The sequence below is a fragment of the Sus scrofa genome, chromosome 10, assembly GCF_000003025.6.
Source record: "Sus scrofa isolate TJ Tabasco breed Duroc chromosome 10, Sscrofa11.1, whole genome shotgun sequence".
NCBI classification, from domain to species: domain Eukaryota; kingdom Metazoa; phylum Chordata; class Mammalia; order Artiodactyla; family Suidae; genus Sus; species Sus scrofa.
The window spans coordinates 30,353,168-30,376,931 of record NC_010452.4 but is presented as its reverse complement, the minus strand read 5'-3'; the positions used below and the strand labels follow the sequence as shown (position 1 = coordinate 30,376,931).

Genomic DNA, 23,764 nt, shown 5'->3' with positions numbered 1-23,764 from the left:
TCTTTCTAGAGTACATAGTGAGAAGCAGAATTTTTGGTTAATGTGGTTTTTGCACATTTAACAGTAGCCATGCCAACTAATAACTACTCCAGCAAGATAATACCTTGATATTAGCAAACTTCATATTTTTTCTCTAATAAATGTATGTCATTGCTTTTTAGTTTGCATTTTCTTGATTGCTACTTGATATCTTCTCTGTTCTTTAGACACTGTGATTATGCTTCAGTGAATTGCCAGTTTATATCTTCAGACTATTTTTCTGTAAGGTTATTCCTTTTCCTTCCTTTTCTTCTAGTGATAAGAGTTCTTTGTTTTATTTTTTCTCAGTTATTTGAAGGTTATACATTATGTTTCCATTATGTTTATAAACATACGATGCCAAAATATTCACCACACATACTTAACACATTTAGAGGTACTTTCTGTAAGTATCTAGAGGGAACCCCTGACAAGATGAGAAAAGATACTTTTACTTCTCTTTGCTTTCTGCTCCCTTCTCTCAGATTGTTATCATCTGGGGATTTTATTTTTGGATTGTTACTTGACATTTTTGAAGATTTACTGTTTCCTTGAGACTTGTCTTCTGCTACTTCCTTTTGGAGTGGTTTTTCTTTTTGCTGGAGTATATCCTCTAATATTTCTTTTAGAGAAATTAAAAATATATAATCTTCAAGTTCTCTTCCAGTGGAAAGTCAGCCTGTATTTTTTTCCTCTCATTGGAATTAGCTGTGTGTAAAATTCTAGATTCAAGATAACCTCCTCTTAGAATTTTTCAGATATTGTACCGCGTTCTCCTTGTGTTCAGTGTGGTTAATGAGAAACCCGAGGCCAGTCTGATGCTTACATCTTTTTTTTTTTTTTATTAGAGTATGGTTGATTCACAGTGTTGTGTCAATTTCTGCTGTATAGCATAGTAAGCCACTCATACATATATCTATACATTCTTTTTCTCATATGATCTTCCATCATGTTTTACCCAGAGATTAGATCTGGTTCCCTGTGCTGTACAGGAGGACCTCATTACTTATTTCTTGATAGGTTATCTATGCTTTTCTTCTTCCTCTAGAAGCTTTTAGTATTTTCTCATTATCTTTATTATTCTTAAATTTTACTGCAGTATAACTAGATGTGTGTGTGTGTGTGTGTGTTTAAAAATTATTTTGTTTGACATGCAATGTACCTTTTCAATATGAGTGTTCACATCTTCAGTTCTGGAAGAATTTTCTAATTTATTTAGATGGTTATTTACACTTCTGGCTCCTCTCTCCTTACCTCTCAACCTTTCTGTAATACTTTCCATCTGCTTGTCCTTTTGTACTGCCTAATGGGAGAATTGTTTACTCACTGCTTTGCCCTTCAGCTATTTCTCCAGCTACTGAATTTTCCCTTCTGCCAATCAATTTTTAATTTTTGAAATCGCCAGTGATTTTTTTTTTAAATGACTGAAACATCCTTTCCTGTCTTGGGGTTCACCACATCTCCAGGGTATCCCAGTACCTAGCATGACTGATTTTCTCCTGCAAACTTCCTACACTCATTGCTTCTACTCGGGGGTGGGTGCTCCTGTTGTTGGATGTTATGCACAGGGTTGGGGAGCAAGGGTGGGACATGCACAGGTTATTGGTTTTCTTAACCCCATTACCCTGTGGTGGTGTAGGGGGAGGCCACACTGTGCCCTGTGGACCACCCCTAGTCTCAGGCCAGCCTAGAGCCTCTCTGTTTTGTGCAGCATATACTCATGTGTCTGGAACTACTGTGCAATTTTTCTTTCATTTTCCCACTTTCTCTAATTTGAGAGTTTATCATAGTTCTTATCCACTAACAGTATGCTTTCTCATTTTCCAACATGATTCTCAATTAAAAAAAAAAATTAAGCTGGGAGTGGGATGGACAGGGAGTTTGGGGTTAGTAGATGCAAACTATTACATTTAGAATGGAGAAGCAATGAGGTCCTGCTGCATAGCACAGGGAACTCTATATCCAATCACTTGTGATAGAACATGATAGAAGATAATATGAGAAAAAGAATATATATATTATATATATATATGTATGTATGTATGTATGACTGGGTTACTTTGCTGTACAGCAGAAATTGACAGAACATTGCAAATCAACTATAATAAAAAAATGAAAAAACAAAATTAAAAAATTGTGATAGAAAAAAATTAACATAATTTCTAGAGATTTGAGGTGAGAAGCGGAGACTTCAGTTTGGGGCTTAGTCATGTATTAATTTTCCTCGTGACGGTTTCCCAACTTTGGTTCTTTAAGAGAAGTTAGATTGAGCAGTAAATTATACTAGATTGTTGAATTTGAATTTTGTCTCTGAAATTCCATGTTGGAGAAATTGGGTAATATCCCCAAATCTCCAAGTTTGATGTCTTGTTTAAAACACGGATTAATGGTCAGCTGGCTTTTCTTTTAGGTCTTGCACTCAGCAAACTTTTAAAACAATATCCGCTATGTTTAATTAGGTCACAAATTCATGGAGTTCATCTTATTTCCACCTGTTTTTTTTTTTTTTTTTTTGGATGAAACTTGTTAGCTAACTCTAAAAGTAATTTGTAGGAGTATGGTCTTGCATATTTCAAGATTATAAACTCAACAATTTGTCAATAACTATGGCCATTGCATTTAGTTTGCAACTGGTAATATTTTAATTTCAGTTAAAAAGAAGTGTTGGGATTTATTCCTTTATAAAATGGGCTTTCTTTAAAAAAATCCCTTTTTAGTATTTCATCGTGTAAGTGTTATCTGATGAACTAATTCTCTACATTTTTTTTTTTTTTTTGGTCTTTTTAGGGCTGCACCCGTGGCATACAGAGGCTCTCAGGCTAGCAGTCAAATCAGAGCTGTAGCTGCTAGTCTATGCCAGAGCCACAGCAATGCCAGATCCGAGCTGCAGCTCAACCTAAACCACAGCTCACAGCAACGTTGGATCCTTAACCCACTGATTGAGGCCAGGGATCAAACCTACATTCTCATGGATGCTAGTTGGGTTCATTAACCCCTGAGCCACGACGGGAAGGAACTCCTCTATGTTTTATAAACAAATACATCCTTCTTGGACCCTGATTTATCCCTTGAACATAACGGCATTTGAATAATATTTGCTGATTGAGCAAGCAATAAATGCGGGAACTATATTATATTAATGATCAGATTGGACCAGGTTTTTAATATAATAGTCCAGCTATTTCAGCTAAGTAAAGATATCTTAAATATTTATATTATTCTAGCCAAATTCTTCCATATTTTAGCATTTTGTAGTTCCCTTGGAAATTTCTGTCATCATTGCATTTCAAAAGACTCTCCTTTCTTCTTTTTTCTCTGCCCTTAGTGATTGAGCGGGCACAGTAGGCAGGGCTGAGAAATGTAACTGCACCATTCCTGTTCCCATTCACAGCACAGTCAAAACGTCTCACAATATTTTTCTAACAACCCCTCCTGCGGTGAATTACTGTAAATTTATTCCCGCTGTGAAACATGTTGTGGTCTGTTTCTCCACAAGGGCCTTTTTAACCTTAGAAAAACTGTATTAATTGCAATGCAACAAAATATATGCATGCAAAATTTCCACGTTAGTCGGGGGGAAAAAAAGAGGTTTTGTAAGCACTGGTTCTGAAGATAGAGACTGAATCACAGGAACTAATGAAGAGTGGTTATTTTCCCAGGCTGTGCTGATATCACTCCAAATAAAAACGTTCCTGCTGCTTCTTTTAGGGTTTTTCAATGACATTTTATATAACATTGTATAATCTAGATTTTTATATCCTTGGTTGGTCTTCACAGTGAGTTTTGCAGTACAGACCTTTCCGTCATTTTCTGTGGCTAAATGGAATCCTTAAAAGACAGTGTTGTTTATGCTTTAATTCTTTTTATACTATAATCATGGTTTAAATCTATGAAAGAGTATTCTTTCAGGAAGTTTTGCTAGTGGGTGAAAGGCTCTGGTCTAAGTAGGCAACACATATATTTAAGAAAGGCAGTATTTTTTTGGGTCAAATCAAAAGAATTCCTCCACCCGGGAGTTCCCGTCGTGGTGCAGCAGAAACGAATCCGACTAGGAACCATGAGGTTGCGGGTTTGATCCCTGGCCTCGCTCAGTGGGTTAAGGATCCAGCGTTGCCGTGAACTGTGGTGTAGGTCGCACAGGCAGCTGGGATCCTGTGTTGCTGTGGCTGTGGCTGTGGCTGTGGTGTAGGTCGGCAGCTACAGCTCCGATTAGACCCCTAGCCTGGGAACCTCCATATGCCACGCGAGTAGCCCTAGAAAAGACAAAAAAAAAAAAAAAAAAAAAAAAAAAGAATTCCTCCACCACCCATTTTACTAGAAACTAGTTACCATACAACATGCTAGCCCCACAGTGAGCTGAAGACGGTAATTCAGCTGAGGGTTGAATGACTCCATAGTTACTGTATAAAACACCCTTAACAGTCCCATGGATGGAAATCAGCCTTCCCTTCGGTTTCTTTGTTATTTGCGATGACAATTTCAATTTTCCACTTTTCCAACCTTGAAACTTTAAGTGTAGAGTCTCTTGAAGACACAGCAACAAAATATTATTTACGTTGAGAAAGGTCAGTTCATAGCTGCCCAGGAGGAGAGGCCCGTTTTCTTGTGGTAAACTGATTTTAATGATTTATTTTCAAGATTTACTTTTGCTTTCCACTACAATTTGTAGTATGCATGTCTGTTTCGCATATTTGTACATACTCCATCTTTTGTTTGTTTTAAACCAGGAAAATAGATTGGTAGTAATTCCATGTTCTTAGCATTCACAGAAGATGAAAAGGAAACGCTATTTTAATACTCCATGTGTAAGTTAGATTGGTAAAAAAGCATTATTTTCTTGGCATCTTAGCCAGATTGATTTTTTTTTTATTTTCTTAAAAATGTTTACAAAGTCTAGTGTACTGCTTAGCTTCCTTTTATTAGAGATCAGGTTTTATCTACTAAAACACAGCAAGCCACACAGTGGGCCATTGCTTTTCTTTATCTTTTTAGAATAGCAAATAAAACTGTTTTTTCTAAGCTTTCAGCTGCTGTTTAGATTTTGGTGTTTAGAAGTTTTGTGGTTGCTGTCACTGTCATGACACAGCTCACACAAGCCTAGAAGCACAGTTTCCCATTTGAGCTTGGAAAGTCACTCTGCTAATTTTCTGCCATTTTTGCAAGCAGGTGTAAAGCAGCCACTTCTAAATAGGTCAGGCTGATTCTGGCTTCACTCCTGGTAGTGAAATATGTATATTTAGGGGACACAGAAGTTGGACGATATGCCAGGAAGATAGATAGAAAGTGAGTTGGAGAGAAGACAGAGAGCTGACAAAAGCCATCATTTACTTGAATATTTTTATGCACACAGAGCGATGACCCGAGGCAAAATGAACCGAGGCTTATGAAATGAGCTCACTGAAATGAGGTGAAAAAGAACACAATTCAGACCTAGAGATGGATCTTGAAAAATAAAACCCAAACTTGGCCCGTCTCAGTTATGGCAAAGCCCAGTTATTATTTCTAGAATGCTTAGAGGTTAGTTTTCTTCAATGATTAGCAAGCGAGAACGTGCCTACTTTAATTTGATGATCAAAGGGCCTGGTCCATATGGTTGATTTTCAAGAAGTGTGCACCAGGAGTTCCCGCCCTGGCTCAGTGGTTAACGAATCCGACTAGGAACCATGAGGTTGCTTGTTCGATCCCTGGCCTTGCTCAGTGGGTTAGGGATCTGGCATTGCTGTGAGCTGTGGTGTGGGTGGCAGACGCGGCTCGGATCCGCATTGCTGTGGCTCTGGCGTAGGCTGGCAGCTACAGCTCTGATTTGATCCCTATCCTGGGAACCTCCATATGCCACGGGAGCGGCCCAAGAAATGGCAAAAAGACAAAAAAAAAAAAAAAAAAAGAAGTGTGCACCAGTGGATGGGAGCTGAGGTGTGTGTGGGAGAGCCCTGCAAAGGAGGCAGCTGATCAATGTATTGGTTAAGGCCCCAGACAGACAGATGTGGGTCAGGGCCAACCCCTCCTCCCTTAGCTGTTTACTTGTGATGCTTCATCAGCTTTTACCTCCTCAGCTGTAAATAGGGATCCCGATGACATCTGTTTTCTACAGCTTTTAGGATGGCTGATAAGATAATAGGGAAAATATTTCAGAAGGCTAGTGTGTATTAAGTCCTTCATAAATATTACCTATTAAAGTTATCACCACTATCAATATGAATATTTAGCTTTAAATATATTTTACATTTGAATTAAGTATGTACCTGATATTTTGTCAAATTACTTCAAATAAAAGTAACAAAGCAACGGTGTGATATTACCAAGAAAAGGTATGTACTCAGGCTTGGGGAAAATAAGATCAATGGAAGTTAAATGGTTGTTTTCAAGCAGGAATTCTTAGAAATGTTTTGTTTTTTGTATTTTATTTTGTCTTTTTAGGGCCGCTTCTGGAATGTGTATGGCATTCCCAGGCTAGGGATTGAATCGGAGCTGCCCGCCTACACCACAGCCACAGCAACACCAGATCCGAGCCACATCTGAGACCTACACCACAGCTCATGGCAACGCCGGATCCTTAACCCACTGAACAAGGCCAGGGATTGAACCCGTGTCCTCATGGATACTAGTTGGGCTCATTATCACTGAGCCTCGATGGGAACTCCATAGAATTCTTAAAACTTTTAATATGGTAAGGGGCATGGTGAACATCCAGAGTTACAGAATTTCTTACAGTTTATTATTATTTTTTTAATCTTGGATTTTTTTTTTTTTCCTCCTACACAGAGCCTCTCAAGGAATTTGAGCTCCACAGAACACACAGTGGGGAAAGTTTGATGGACTAGATGATTGCTCAGGGCCCTGCCAGGTTTAAGAATAGTTGTCCAAACAAAAACCCAATGAATAATTCATGTCCCACACCCATTGTCTCAATCCTTGCTACTGGAAGTGTGGTCCTTGGAACAGAGAATGTGTTAGAAATGTAGATTCTCAGACCCCAACCCAGACCTACTGGAAAAGATAAAATATTTTTAACAAGATCTGCTGGCGCTTCATTGGCACCTAAGTTTAGGAAGCTTTGGTCTAAAGAAAGGCAGCCTTTTTGCTGGAGGCTGGATGATTTTCTGCTGAGAGCTACTGGCTGGTGTGTCCTTTCTGACCACATCCAGGTCCACAACCATTGACCCAGAGGTGTCTGTTTGCCTGGGCAGCTGGTCATCTCTTATCTCCAGTGAGGTTTCTCAGAGTGTAAAGGAAGACAGCCCGGAAGTTTAAATCAAGATCCCATTACAGTAGTGCTAGAAGCTCTTGGAAGCGATGCTGAGCTTTGCTCTGTACTTGTGCCGATTTCAAATCTTATTAAGCCAGGAAGTAGTGCCTGGCAAATGGTTTATCCTTCCTTGGCTATTCATGCCTCCCAATTCATTTTTATTGTGCTAATTAAACCTCAAGTGATATTTCAAGTACAGATTGTTTTTTCCATTATTGAATCTTTGGCCAGCATATTAATGCTGTAGAATTAACGTGAGTCAGATGCTTACTCATTTGTGGAAGACTTTACATTTAAAAGATCTAGACTTGGCCAATTTTGCACAGACTCCTTTGGAAATTGCTATGACAGGGTGATACAATTTCTCTATAAATAAAGGAGACTCACTCTTCTCTCACAAATAGACACGGAATTATTTTTTAAATGCACCAAATTCCTAGATTATGGATATGTGTTGGTATTTATAGTCCATGTGAAAATAGGTACGTGCAGTCTGGGGAGGGTAGTTTCTTGTAGTGTCGATCACCTTGATCTTTGAGTTCAAATCTCAGGTTCTTGGGCAACTTTGGAAGGTGTATTTGAGTTTTTTAAAACTCACATTCTTCATGAATTGCATGAGGACAGATACTTAACTTCAAGCTTGGTTGTAAGGATTAAATGAAACAAAACACAAATTTAAAGTACTAGACAAGAATTTCTGGTTCTTTGAATGCCCAGTAAATGCTATTGCTAATACTATAATTAAGCAGACAGTTTTAGCATTGTTAATTATGTAAAGTTAAGCTTGAAGGGGAAAAAAAGACATTAGGTTGTATGGGGGAAATTAGGATTATGACATAGCATTCTCTAATGAGAATCTCTTTATTTTACTCTTTTTCCTGCTCAGAATTTCCAAACTATTAGACGCATTTATGAAAGGTAGGAAATTTATACTTGTGGGTGCCAAGAAGCGTGTGGCTCTGTTGGTGGCACATGCTGGTGGAGGAGGTCATGCCTCAAAGATTATGACAAGTCCTGGCTCCATGGCTACTCCAAACTCAGCAGATAAATCCATTAATACACGTATATGGGAGAGGAGTCAATAAAGCTATGCTTTTGTTGTTGTTTGGTTTTTGTTTTTGGCTGCACCCATGGCACATGGAAGTTCCTGGGCCAGGGATTGAACCTCTGTCACAGCAGTGACCTGAGCCACAGCAGTGACGACACTGGATCCTTAACTGGCTGAGCCAACAGGGAACTCCAAAACTTTTTGTTTTTGTGGTTGCACACTGAAAAGTAGTTGGATGAGTGGTGACTGCCTTAAAGGCTGAGAATGCTGCTTACCAAGTTGGCAGTGGGGAAAGCCAAGAGAAGAGCCCTGTTGATATGGCAACACTAATGCAAGGCTCAGAAAGTGAAAGTACAGGTCACGTGAATGCAGAAGAGTGGTTGAAAGGTTTTTGTTCCATCCATCCTAGGTGTATAAAGTAGAAATTTATTTTCTAAAGAGGATAAAACAAAGATCCCAAGGCACTCCAAGGGGAGGTGAGCCTGTGAGAACCACAGAGAGAAAGACGGATACACATACTACCAAATATGGACATAGGGATCCCCCGTATTTACATTTGATAAAATATGTTAACTTTACACACAATCGTTCACCTGTCCATAGGGTTTATGTATTTCTAGTAAAGGTCATATTTATATTTAGACAGCAAAGGTTCATAGCATGTGGTATGAAGACAGTGTAGTTTGAGCATGGTATAGGCACGTGGGGAGGGCTGGCTTTTCCATGTGAATGTGAGCTTAGTTTTCATCTTCAGTGGTGGGAGGTCAGTAGATAATGTAAACAGAAAAACAAAGTAGTAACCGTATAAGCATACTGTTTAGTAATACAGAGATCAATACCCAAAGAAGAAGCTAAAGGAGATGAAATGAGTGCCTCTGGGGAATAGAAAGTAGTGGCACATAGGTACTATTTTTCGCACAGCCGTTTGAATTTTTTTTTTTCTGAGTTTGTAATTTTATTTTTTTTCCAGTTTTATTGAGGTGTAATTGGCATACAGCACCGTATAAGTTTAAGGTATACAGCGTAATGATTTGACTTACATACATCATGAACTGATGATTGTAATAAGACCAGTGAACATCCATCATCTCATGTAGATACATAGTTAAAGAAATGGGAAATTTTCCTTGTGTTGTATGTCGCTAGTATCTACTTATAGTTGCAAGTCTGTATGTTTTGACTGCCTTCATCTAATTTCCCCTCCTTCCACCCACTCCACCCTCAACCTCTGGTAACCAAAAATCTGGTCTCTTTTTCTGAGTTTTCTAGTTAGTTTGTTTTTGAAGTATAATTGAACTACAATACTCTATTAGTTCCAGATATACGACATGGTGATTCAATATTCTGTACATTTCAAAATGATGACCATGCTAAGCCCAGTTTTAACATGACGCTGAACAAAGATACTACATTGTTATTGACTATATTCCCCACACTGTACATTTTATACATTTCACAGGGCTGTGTGTGTGTGTGTGTGTGTGTGTGTGTTTTGCAATTAATCTCTCTCACCTCTTTCTTTCCTCCTCCAACTCCATTCCTCTCTGGCAACCACCTAATTGTTCTCTGTATCAGTAACTCTGTTTCTGTTTTATGTTTGTCACTTATTTTGGTTTTTAGATTCCAGGTAAATGGGAAATCATATGGTGTTTGTCTTTCTCTGCTTTATTTCCCGTAGCATAATACCCTCCAGCTCCATCCATATTGTCGCACCTGTTAAGATTTCATTCTATTTTATGGCTAATATTCCATTTTACATGGAATGGAATATTCCATATTCCATATTATTTATCTGTTCATCCACTGATGGGCACTTAGGTTGCTTCCATATCTTGGCTGTTGTGGGTAGTGCTGCAATGAACAAGGGCGCACAGGTATTTTTTCTGATTAGTGTTTTTATTTTCTTTGGATAAATACCCAGTAGTGGAATTGCTGGACCTATTTTTGATTTTTTGAGGGATCTCCATACTCTTTTCCATAATCGCTGCACCAGTTTACTTTCTTACCAACAGAGCATGAGGGTTCCGTTTTCTCCATATCCTTGCCAACACTTGTTTGTTGTCTTTTTGATAATAGCCATCATGAAAGGGGTGAGATATCTCACTGTGGTTTTGATTTGCATTTTCCTGGTGATTAGAGATGTTGAGCATCTTCCCATTCCTGTTGGTCATCTGCATGTCTTCTTTGGAAAATGTCTGTTTAGATCATCTGCCCACTTTTTTACAGGGTTGTGTCAAATTCTGCAATTCACAATTGTAATTCACAATTACAACATAGTGACCCAGTCATACATATATATATATTTCTTTTTTCATACTGTTTTCCATTATATTCTATCCTCTGCCAGTTTCTTAATTGGTTTTTTAAATGTCGAGTTGTGTAAGTTCTTGTATATTTTAGATTCTAACCCCTTATCAGATATATAGTTTGCAAACATTTCTCCCATTCAGTAGGCAGCCCTTTTCACTGTGTTTATAGTTCCCTTTGCTGTGCAAAAGCTTCCTAGTTGGTCATAGTTACATTTTTTTGTTAGTTTGTTTTTTGTTCTTTTTAGGGCCACACTCGCAGCATATGGGGGTTCCCAGGCTAGGGGTCGAATAGGAGCTGCAGCAGTGCCAGATCTGAGCCACATCTGTGACCTACACCACAGCTCACAGCAACACTGGATCCTTAACCCACTGAGCAAGGCCAGGGATCAAACCCACAACCTCATGGTTCCTAGTCGGATTCGTTTCTGCTGCGCCATGACGGGAACTCCACATTTCTTTATTTTTGCTTTTGTTTTCCTTACCTGAAAAAGTAAAAAAAAAATTACTCAGGACCCTAAAACAATTGCTAAGACTGGTGTCAAATAACGTATTGCTTATGTTTTCATCTAGAAGTTTTATGGTTTCTGGTCTTACTTTTAAGCCTTTAATCCACTTTGAATTTTTTTTTTCATGGTGTGAGAAAGGAGTCCAGTTTGATTCTTCTGCATGTAGCTGTCCAACACCATTTATTCTTCAAAGCTGTCTTTTCTATGCTATGTATTCTTGCTTCCTTTGTTGTAGATTAACTGTATGTGTAAGTATGGATTCATTTCTCAGCTCTCTGTTCAGTTCCATTGATGTATGTGTCTGTTTTGTACCTGACCACACTTTTTTGATTACTCTAGCTTTGTAGTATAGTTTGAAATTAGGGAGCCTGATACGTCCAGCTTTTTTCTTCTTTCTCAAGACCATTTTGGCTATTTGGGGTCCTTTGTGTTTCCATACAAATTTTAGAATCATTTGTTCTAGTTCTATGAAAAATGCTATTTGTATTTTGTTAGAGATTGCATGAATCTGTAGTTTACCTGCAGTGTGGTCATTTTAACAATATTAACTCTTCAAATTCATGAGCATCATATATCTTTCCATCTATTTGTGTTGTCTTCAGTTTCGTTCATTAGTGTCTTATAGTTTTCCAAGTACAAGTCTTTAACCTCCTTAGATTCATTTTTAGGTATTTTATTCTTTTTGATGCAATCGTAAGTGGAATATTTTTAAAATTTCTTTTTCTGATAGTTCATTGTGCATAGAAGTGCAACAGATTTCTGTATATTAATTTTGTATCCTGCAACTTTATCAAATTCACTGATGAGCTCTAGTAGTTGTTTGGTGGCATCTTTAGGATTTTCTACATATTGTATTCTGTCATGGTCGGTGATGGTTTTGCTTCTTCCTTTCCAATTTGGATTCCTTTTATTTATGTTCCTTGTCTGATTGTTGTGGCTAGGACTTCCAAGAATAAGTTGAATAAAAGCGGTGGGAGTGTCTTGTTCCTGATCTTAGTGGTAGTTTGTATATTTTCCTTTCTTTCTTTTTTTTTTTATTAAAGTATAGTTGACTTATAATGTTGTGCCAATTAGTGTTTTTTTTTGTTTTTTGTTTTTTGTTTTTTGTTTTGTTCTCTTTAGGGGTGCGCTTGTGGCATATGGAAGTTCTCAGGCTAGGGATCGAATCAGAGCTACAGCTGCCAGCCTATACCACAGCCACAGCAATGCCAGATCTGAGCCCTGTCTGTGACCTACACCACAGCTCAAAGCAATGTCAGATCCATAACCCACTGAGCAAGGCCAGGGATTGAACCTACATCCTCATGGATACTAGTTAGGTTTGTTTCTGCTGAGCCATAATAGGAACTCCTAGATGAGTGTTTTTTATAACAAGTTTTATAGAGTTAAAGACTCTTCAAACTATGTGACTATATATTTTGATTAAAAAAATTCATATTTAAAAAAAGTCACCTAGATCATACCACTGGGTCCAAGGAGATTTTTTTAAAAGATAAAACCATTTCTTATATCTTGCCGTGACACTCTTCTTAATACATTGGGAAGCTTAATTGTCGTGGATGTTGCCATCCAGTATTATAGCTAGGAACACCTTAGAGCTACATCTTCTAAATGAACAGTATAACTTTGTAGAGAAGAAAACAGAGAGAGGAAATGACACACCCAAGTTCACATGGTATGTGCCAGGGTTAGGGTCTGGGGGTCCTAACTCCTGACCCAGTGTTTATTCTGGGTTATGGCACTGCTTCTCTATCATCCATTTGCTTCATTGCCCTGAATAACTCAGAGTATTAGGGGGTTGTGAACCTCGTGAATGATACAGCATTGCTCTCTATTGGGTGCAGACAGAAAGGAAGGGTTCTGAAGACAGTTCTTTTCACCAGCCCCTGAAAGCCAGATTTTGTTGAGAAGTCCTCTAAAATGGGAGGAATGCCGTGAGACACATGCTGTATAAATCTTGTGGTCATCTGGTTTCAGTAATAAATAATAATGGTTTTGTCAGGAAGGACTACATCCTAAGAGAAAAGTTTATGTAGTATTGTGGAGCTGATGGGTCAGATACCACTAGGTGGGCGGCTTAGTTGCCATTTACCAGCTGTTGGAGATGAATTGCCTTATCTGACCTCTGGGTTATTCCTGAGTTAATGATGCACCCTGGTTCTGTGGGACACAGCTGTTAGGGTGAATGGCGTCTACAGCAGAGTTTCTGATACCAAGTGAGGAGCTCACCTGATGGGCAGGACCTGACATTCTGAGACCCCCTTCGAGTTAAAAATAGTGTGATTAAAAGCCATATAAACATCCAAGTGGTATAATAGCTTAATGAAGTGATAGCATTAATAAAGAAATGCCAGGAGGTCCTGTTGTGGTGCAGTGGAAATGAATCTGACTAGAAACTATGAGGTTGCGGATTTAATCCCTGGCCTCGAACAGTGGGTTAGGGATCCGGTGTTGCCATGAGCTGTGGTGTAGGTTGCAGATGTGGCTCGGATTTGGCATTGCTGTGGCTCTGGCATTGCTGTAGCTCCAAGTAGACCCCTAGCCTGGGAACCTCCATATGCCATGGGTATGGCCCTAAAAAGCAAAACACAAAAATAATAAAAATAAAAAAATAAAGAAATGCCAGCTTTTTAAATAGAAAAGTATAAAAACAATACTGTCCTGAAATATTTAAAAACGTTTCTGATCTTTGATATTTAATCTGATGATGAGTACTTTCTCAGCATTTTTCCAAAAGAGAACTTTTCATTGGAATAATGATCCATAGAACTTTTTCTGTTGTATTCTAAAAAGCATGATCAATTTTACCTATGATACTTAACTGTGATTTCTTTAGCTTTGAAACATTCTAATGCTGTTATGTTTAAGCTTCATGTCTTTGAAAAAATGCTTTGAAACCGACTTCCATAGTTAGACCCTTTCAAAATCTAGTTCTAGGAAAGGGTTAGACTTATGAGTTGTTTAATTAAAAATGGATTTATGCAAATATTGTGGATATTTCCCACTCTTTTGTCTCAGACTATAAAAAAAAGTGAAAGAGAGGAAACCGGGGGGGGGGAAATAAGATGATCTGCAGATACAATGACTACTTATGTGCCAAAAACTGGATGAATAACTGCAGAACTGAAAAAGAGATGGATGACATAGTTCTGTAAATGAGTGGGTTTTTTAAAAATAAAAGATAATTCTGCAGTGCTTTTTTCAAACTCAATGAATGTTTTTATATTTGTAGTTGTACAATTATCATCACACGCAATTTTACAACATTTCTGCAATGATATTTTTAAGAAATGTGCAAAATTTGATTTCAGATCTCACATCTTTTGGTTCATATCAAATCCATAAAGCTTATCAACCTGGCACTTTTTCAGATCAATATGAATCAGTCTCAGAAAGTCGAAAATTATTGACTTTGAAGCAGAATGAGTTTTCAATCTGTTGCTGTTGTTTGGACAACGCATTTAACTATTTCTCTGTGTCTCCCTTTACTTTTCTTGCTCCATAGGTTTGCCGTCAGCAAATTTGGCCGCCCCAAACCTCACCGTGGAGGAGGGAAAGTCTATCACGCTATCTTGTAGTGTTGCAGGTGATCCAGTTCCGAATTTGTACTGGGATGTCGGTAATCTGGTTTCCAAGCACATGGTAAGTCTTGTGTTTGGCTGGTAAGTCTTGTGTTAGGCTGTGCATTCATAGAGATGACAGTGTCTCAGAACTTGAGATTGTATTCACCTAGTGATGGCATCGAATATTTTATAGGGCCACGTAGATTTACAGTGAGTTTTGCTGTGCATTTACTTTTTGTCTTCTTTTTTATATTTTTCCTTATTTTTGAAATTTTTAAAATTATGTTTACTTTTTATTATGGTCTGTCTTAAGAGACTGGCTCTAGTTCCCTGTGCTATACAGCAGGACCTCATTGCTTATCCATTATGAATGTAATAGTTGGCATCTACCAACCCCAGACTCCCCACCCATCCCACTTCTTCCCCTCGCCCCCTTGGCAACCACACGTCTGTGTAGAGTACATTTAGTTTCTGTTCTTTCTTAACAAAGACTGATGCAGGTTGCATATTAGTTCTGCATGCCCAATAGATCAGAAAGTCTCTAGGTCTCTGGTGGGCTTTTTGTGTCATCGTGAGCAAAGCGAGTGACTCTCCTAGTCTTTTCCCTTGGAGGAACTCCAGGATTATATCCATTTCACGCGTTAAATAATTGGAACCTCAAGAACTAGAATAACTTCCGACTTACTCCTTTGCCTGAGCCCGATTAGGCTGGAAACTTTTTTCTCATGTTGGACCCGGTTTTCTCTAGTTACTGGAAGAAACCCCAAATCTTGTCACTTTGGGTTCAGTCCTAATCGAGATTATTTTTGTCTGTTGATTCTTTTGTAGAATGAAACAAGCTACACACAGGGCTCCTTAAGGATAACTAACATTTCATCTGATGACAGTGGAAAGCAAATCTCTTGTGTGGCAGAAAATCTCGTAGGAGAAGATCAAGATTCTGTCAACCTCACTGTACATTGTACGTAATCAGACCGGCATGTATTTTTAATAGCGAATGATCGTGGGCACACTTAACTTTGTGGTCGGGGTGCTCTGGGTGCTCTGGGTGCTGCTTTAGTGCGTTAAAAATACATATGCAGTATTTCGTGTGTATGTAATGAAGAAATGTTATCAGCCCCTTTCACTTGTCCTATTTCTGCTAATCTCTCTTGTTCCTGTGTTGTCTTTAAGCTTCTTTTTCCATCTTAAGCTTGTTCTCCTGTGCCTTCCCCTGTCTTTTTGTTTGATAGAACGAATTTTGAGCTGGTTATCCTCCTCATGTTAATAAGTTGTAGTTTAAATTCTTATAAACCAGTTTCTAAATTTTTTTCTCTGTAGAAGCAATGGGGAGCTTTAAAGTTGTGATACCTAAAGTATGGGGCTGGCTCTTCACAAACACCTAATTGTACTGCTAATATGAAAAAAAAAAAAAGGAGGAGTTCCCATTGTGGTTCAGAAGGTTAAGAACCTGACATAGTGTCCATGAGGATGTGGGTTTGATCCCTGTCATTGCTCAGTGGGTTTAGGATCTGGCTTTGCCACAAGCTGCAGCATAGGTCACTGATTCATCTCAGATCTGGCATTGCTGTGGCTCTGGCATAGCTGTAGCTCCGATTAAACCCCCTAGCCTGAACCTCCATATGCCACAGGTATGGCCCTAAAAAGACACCAAAACAAAAACCTCATTAGTTTGACATCAAGCTTCTGTGGGGAGTTGGAGGAGTCCTTACTTAAGTTATTGAAAATTATTACCTTCAAATCTTTGATTATTATAGTCGTTTTACATTTCTATCTACTAAAACTAAGATATAGGATATTAATGTTTCTTCAGCATGTGTGCATTATTTCCAGTATTATAAACAATACAACGTATATCTTAACATTCCAGATTGTGGCATTCAGTGTGAATGGTGTAAAAAAATACATCGTCTTCACATCGTTGCACATTCTGCCATGGTATAAATTAATGAGGTTTTACTCTATTTGGATTAGGATTTGGATGGGAAAAACATGAGTGTGCATGTGTGTAAATATGGGTATTCATCACACACATGACAAGATATTGACACAGTGGTTACCAGTCATTCCTAACACACATTTGGGATGTAATTGTCGGAGTGATTGAAATCATCCACCTTGGGTCACTCTCAGTACTACCCCGATGCCCAATGGGTCCTGGACTCATAATTTCTCCTCATTTTGACCCACTGGGAAGCTTGATGTCAATGTTATCCCCACAGACATGCAACCAGCTTCCAAGGTTATGTCCTTAAATTAACACCACCTAAAAAGATCATTTGAGCATGATGGCAGGAAAACGTAGGGATCTGGGTGTGAGGACCTGGGCTGGTGGGAGGAAGGCGGGGGTCTTGTTCCTGCCCCACCATGGCTCCTGTGTTTGTAACACAGACCTACAAATAAGGGCACCCCAACTCAAAATTTTCTTAGTTGAGGTTAATATCTATGTAGTCACCAGGGTCTGGAGAATTGGTCTCTCTCAACGTTTAGATTCCAAGTAGAAAGAATAAGTGAGAAAGAGTAGGAACAACTGAGAGGTTGCAGTGACCCCACTCCGAATGTATTTGTTAGCAGGCTGTGATCCCCTCTCCCACCACCCCTCCCCTTGTGTGATGTCCACGAACAAGCAGGAGCCATGCCTGAGGGGAAGGACTACTGAATTAGGCACTAGGAGATCTGGATTCTTGTTCTAGATTTTCCTCCCTCCGTAACCTTGACCAAGTCATTTAACCTCATTGCACTTGGATTTCTTCATCTGAAAAAAAAAAATAATGCTATGAGGTCTCCAAGATCTTTTCTAGTCCTTGATTTTATAATTCTCCAAGTCAGACCACATCAAAATAAACCCTTAGGAGGGATTTCAAATGTCTTCACTTAGGATAAGTACTCTGTTTAAAGATGCTACTTGATAATGTTTGTTCCCTCTAAGCATGAAGTGCTCTGTATTTAATGTTAAAATAATCTCTAGTTTGTTCAGGTTTAGCTAAGACCTCAGACATTTAAATGATCAAAACATTGGCATCTGGAATTGTAGCAAACCTGGACTGTACTATAAAAAAAATGATGCATTTACAGAGAATTTACTGTTGACAATCTGTGAAAAATGTGTGAGTTTATCAGATCTTACTATAATAATCGATTAACATCGGTAGCAACATTGCATGGACCAGTTTTATTTGTTTTAGATGAGGAATGTGAGATCAGGGCTTCAGGCAAGATTTCCAAAGTCATTCTTTGTATTGTTTAGTGAAGTACTGTGAAAATAGTGGCCCTCAGTGTTTTGATGGTTAATCTCCAAAGTATCAAGGCATATATATTAGAAACCAGAGCCCACTTCAGATGAACCCTTTGCACTGTTGGAAATCTCTGGGATCTGTTTGGAGCTGGTTCTCACACTGACTAGATGTAAAAATGACTCTGATGCCTGGGTCTTAAGCACAGTAGGGAAAGGAATCTCTCTGAAGCTCTCTGTAGGGAGTTAAATCAACCTTGATGATGATACAAAAGAATGATGGATTCCAGAGTTGCCGGTCACGTGTTTTCTTAACCCAAACAGTGGTTGAATAAAATCCCCTATCGATGACACAGAAATCTGGAGATGGGGAGAATTCTGAGCTTTCTGATGCTATTAACTCTCTCTTTTTCAATTTAGTTGCTCCAACTATCACATTTCTCGAATCTCCAACCTCAGACCACCACTGGTGCATTCCATTCACTGTGAAAGGCAACCCCAAACCAGCGCTTCAGTGGTTCTATAACGGGGCAATTTTGAATGAGTCCAAATACATCTGTACTAAAATCCATGTTACCAATCACACGGAGTACCACGGCTGCCTCCAGCTGGATAATCCTACTCACATGAACAATGGGGACTACAAGTTAGTGGCCAAGAATGAGTATGGGAAGGATGAGAAACAGATTTCTGCTCACTTCATGGGCTGGCCTGGAATCGATGACGGTGAGTACCCATGTTTTTCCATCTGGAGAGAAGATAAGCTCCATCACGCAACCATTGACAAAATCATGCATCTGACAAACCGCTCCCCAGACCCAGGGGCTTACAGCACAGTTATTTAGTCTTGCCCATGGGTCTGTAGGTCAGCTTGGGGAGTTTTGTTCCATGTGTCTTTGGTTTGGGGTGCAAGGTGAAGAAGCAATGGCCACACAGGAGATGTGCTTCTTAGGATGAGTGCAGAACACACAAGGGCAACAAAAATTGCACAGGGCTTCTTAAGACCTGCATTCAGGATTGGCACACAGTTTCTTTAGCTTAGATGCCATTGGCCATATCAAGTCATAGGGCCAAAGCCAAGTCCAGGAACAGGGACTCATATTTCTCCTGGGGTGGTGGGATGGGGAGGAATAATTTCTGTCTTTCTCTCTTTTTTTTTTTTTTTTTTTTTGGTCTTTTTAGGGCCACACCCGAGTCATGTGGAGGTTCCCAGGCTAGGGGTCGAATTGGAGCTACAGCTGTTGGCCTGTGTCACAGCCACAGCAATGTGGGATCCGAGACACGTCTGCAACCTACACCATAGCTAACAGCAATGCTGGATCCTTAACCCACTGAGCAAGGCCAGGGATTGAACCTGTGTCCTCACGGATACTAGTTGGGTTTGTTAACCACTGAGCCAGAATGAGAACTCTCAGAGGAATAATTTCAAGCATTGTTCTGATAAACACACATGATTTTTCTCTCAAGTGTCACAGTGGCAAAACCCATGCAGATCTGTGAGCAGGTGAACTAGGTTGGGTTGGCTCATGAACTATACAAGATATACTTTCTAACTCCTTGTTACTCATTTGGGATTCAGAATCCTGCTCTCTCATCCAGGGATGAGACACCAGGTCATGGCAATGTTTTGCTTACCTGGGATGATTGAGTTGCATCCTTTGATGGGACCCTGCCTTGTTTTTCTAGGAGTGGTAATAGTTCCCATCCGACCAGTGGTTTGGGTTGGGAAATGGATGGCTGGCATCAGGTGTCCATTCTGTGGCCAGCAAGAGAATTTCAGTGTGAGCCCCAGTAACAGCAGGGACAGTCATTGTGGATTTACCTGCATTGGGCACTCTTATTCAGTGACGTGTCCTTCCTTGCTCGCCCAAACACCTGCTACCATTGTGGAGGCCGAGCCCTGCATTTGAATATCAGGACCTATGCTCGAATAGAATTCCTCACCATAATGGCCCCGAGTTAATCAAAGCCACTCAAGCTGGCTTGGCAGAGGGAGAGGGAAATTAGAAACTTGGAGGCCTGTGGGGCAGGGGGCTGCTTGGACAGCCTGTACTAGTGTGGCTCGCTGGGCAGCCTCATGACAAAGGTGACGACTGCAAATCCACCTGCACCGAACAGTCAACAAGAAGGCAGTGATGCTCATTACACAGTACGTCTTCCTGTTATCCCAGTATTGATTCAACAGCTTTTTCAATGCACAGGCTTCCTCAGCGAGCTCAAAATGTGATCTGAATTATATAACTTTGATTTACAAACAGCCTTTCAGGAGCACATAAAACAAGCTATGTTTGGATGCCTTACCCAGACACCCTGGCAGTTGTTGCCTGTTTCATTAAATCTTCCTCTTAATTGGCTGCATTTGCTGTAGTAAATCGCTAGATTACTGTGTTCCTTTTCTTGCTGCATGTTTGGAGGAATAACAGCTTTAGAGTTAAATTCAGAGACTCTGCTTTGGGGACAACTGTTGTGTTTTTTTTTCTCTCTCTGTTTTAAAGTACATTTTTATTTAATTTTAAGTATGTAGGAAAGTTGCAAAAATGCTCTCTAGAGTTCCCACATACCCCACACCAGTTTCCCCATTACTGACATCTTGCACGACTTAACATCTGTCAAAACAAAGAAACTGGTATTGGTACAGGGCTCTTAACTAAACTTCAGGCTTGATGTGAATTTCACCAACAACTGACTTTTTGAAACTGTTGGAGGTGAATTTGATTCCAGGGTGAAGGTCTGGCATTTCAAAGTTTCAGAAGTGGTCTTTGTGCTTTGAGATGACCACTGTTCTGTCGGTATAAACCCAGGAGCTTCTATTTTAGATAGGATTTTGATGTATTTTCTTTTGAACATTTCTGTGTGATACCAATATTTGGTAGAGTTTAACTCCTCTTATCCGTGTGGCCTCATCTTTATTGATCGCTTTTGCTAGTTTTAATGCAGCGGGTGATAGGAAAGAATGGTTTTCTTGCATAAGAATAACTTGGAGTCTCTCAATAGTCCCTTAAAAGGACAGACTCATTTATTTAATTTTATTTATTTTAAAAAAAATTTTATTACAGTTGATTTACAATGTTCTGTCAATTTTTGCCGTATAGCAACGTGACTTAATTATATATGCATGGAGTGGATAAGCAATGTACCTCATTGCTTATCCACTCCAAATGCAAGTTTGCATGTACAAACCCCAAACTCCCTGTCATTTATTGATCTAAACCAAAAACGAAGCCAAATTTTATAGAGATGTTCTCTCCCCCCTTTTCTTTCCATTTTCTGATTCATTGATTCCTTTTTATCAGCTCCTTAATATAAATACAACTTTTAGAAAAGACTTGTTTTCTTTTTTTTTTTACTTAAGTGTTTACTCAAGGACTAGCTCTCAAGGAGTCATAAGTGAAAGAGACTTGGCCCAGGGTGACAGTGGATATAAATGGTCCTCGTGGGCCATAAACCCATGTGCCCAATTAGAGACTGACCTCACTTGGCCTGTGTGATAGAATCTTTGTGGGTACTTAGGAGATTTGTAACCCTAGCCTACAGATAATGGCTTTTCTTTGAATGGCTTTCTTTCCCTCTTAACCCTCCTTCAAACTAGAAAAAAATAAAGCATATATGTGTGTGTGTGTGTGTGTGTGTGTGTGTGTGTGTGTATATGTATACATAGGTAATTTCCCTGCTGGCCTAAATATACATTCCATGTTAAGGACAACAGGTCACGTTTGGGTTTATATTCCTTGAGTATTTCTGCTGTCATCCTCTAGTAATTGCCGAAGATGTTTAGCTCTCACAAATCTTTAAGATGAGACGTTTCAGCTACTTTTTCCCCTAGTTGTTTTGATGAAATTCCCCCCTTTTCCAGAAACTGCGAGTTTCTGGACTTACCAGGAAGCAGGCGGCCTGGGGTCACTGTGCAGCCGGCTGCATCATTGGAAGCATTCAAATGGCAGCTCCTTTGGTCTTTGGGAACATGTGTTCCTCTTGCAGTTCAGAACTGAGATTTCCGTGAAATGGTCCCATGGCTTAGGAATGCACCCTCTGTTTGGAGACAGAGAATGAAGCATGTTGAAAAAAATTAAAACAGAAATCAGAACAAATAAACAGAAAGTCCTCGTTAAAACGCAAATGGTTGAAAGAGCATCACTGATGCCCTGATGGTCCCTACTGCCTCCCACACCGCACGGTGTGGGAGACCCTGGATGTGATGGCGGATGCTCTGCTTTTGCACTTGGAGGAGGGTGAGGTGGAGAGACCCTGAGCCCGCACCAGCCAGGCCAAGGGGGTGCCATCAGTGGGGTGCGAGGATATGAGGCAAGCAGCAAAGATCCCCCCATAAGGCCTCTCCAGAGCGCTGGCACCTTGCAGACTCCGCCACTGGACACCAGCCCCAGCCGGTGAGGGGGCTGGTGAGGAGGGGCAGGTGTTATCAGGTCTTTAGATGCCAGAAGGCCCCGGGTACCAGGCCACATCAGCACTGGCAACCTGGCCAGCAACTGAGAAAGGGAGGAAAGACTTTGCCAAAGTCCAAACACTAGATTGATCATTCTGGATCCCGTGTTTAGAACTGAACTCAGCTCTGGTCAGTTTTGCCACGACAGACAACTTTCAGCTTCAAAATGCAATCTTGAGGAGTTCCCGTCATGGCTCAGTGGCTAACGAATCCAACTAGGAACCATGCGGTTGCGGGTTTGATCCCTGGCCTCGCTCAGTGGGTTAAGGATCCAGTGTTGCTGTGAGCTGTGGTGTAGGTTGCAGACGCAGCTCGGATCCGGCGTTGCTGTGGCTCTGGTGTAGGCTGGCAGCTGCAGCTCCGATTGGACCCCTAGCCTGGGAACCTCCGTATGCCGCAGGAGCAGCCCAAGAAAATGGCAAAAAGACAAAAAAAAAAAAAAAAAAAAAAAGCAATCTTGAGAGCCATGGTGTTTATCTTCCTAGCGCCCATAAGGGCACACCGTGTGACAGTCAAATTCATTTCATTTCATGTTGCTTTTCCATGGGCCCTTGATGATTTATTCACCAGGAGAATTGTCTGGCTTGTAGAACAGTAGCATCCTACTCTTTACTGCACCTTAGAATCAACTGGTGCGTTTTAATTGTTATTTTATCTTATTTTATTTCACTTTAAAGACACATTCCTGGGGCCCATCCCTATCAATTCTGATTCTGTGGTTCCAGGATGCGACTTGGGTTTTGACATTTTTTCGTTTTTGAGATTCCCCAGTGACCCCAAAGTGCAACCAAGGCCGAGAATCGCCAGTTTGAGTGGGAGCTTTGACCTGGGTCAGATTTTTCTGCTTGTTGTTGAGTGACAGACTTGAGGTTGCAGAGGAAGTCTCAGCTGAGAGACAGGATGCCCCTTCTGAGTTGGAAGTCAACTCTGGACTTGATTTCAGGGTCTGTCTCCTCTCCCCTCCCAGTTCGGGCTGGCAGCATGGGGGTGGGGGCTGGAGCTCCCTAATGAGCTGTCAGCTCCTGTGCTGTCCAAGGGGAAGGGGCAGATGGGGAATGGAGGGCAGGGCTGGTGGCTTTGTGCTCTTGGGACCTGGGTGTGTTCAATGCCCATTTATACTCTTCTTTCCTGGAGACTTTTATGGGGTTTGAGGGGGATTCTTCTCTCTGGTGCCCCCTTTTCTGCAGTTCCCACGACGTAAATAAATCTCTATCCTGGCTGCTGGAAGCGGCTCCTTTCTAGGCACCCTAGAATGCAGCTTTGTGCTTTTGGGGTCCCCCCTAGTCTTCTAGCCTCCCTCCACAGACTTCCTTTTCCTCTCCTCTTGGGGACCTCTTGGAGTCTCAGCATGAATTGGAGGTTTCAAAGGACATGGATTCAGTTCTCAGCCACCTCCTTGGT

At 40.2% G+C, this 23,764-nt stretch overlaps 1 protein-coding gene across 9 annotated transcripts in view; it reads left to right on the top strand.

The window, feature by feature from the left end:
- Nucleotides 1–23,764, top strand: part of NTRK2 (neurotrophic receptor tyrosine kinase 2) — a 399,889-nt gene that overhangs the window by 53,007 nt on the left and 323,118 nt on the right. For all 9 annotated transcript variants that reach the window (XM_021064645.1, XM_021064646.1, XM_021064643.1 and 6 more), the window contains 3 exons: nucleotides 14,633–14,769; nucleotides 15,519–15,651; nucleotides 18,343–18,648. In XM_021064645.1, coding sequence (XP_020920304.1) covers nucleotides 14,633–14,769; nucleotides 15,519–15,651; nucleotides 18,343–18,648 — 576 coding nt within the window. The remainder of the gene's footprint in view (nucleotides 1–14,632; nucleotides 14,770–15,518; nucleotides 15,652–18,342; nucleotides 18,649–23,764) is intronic.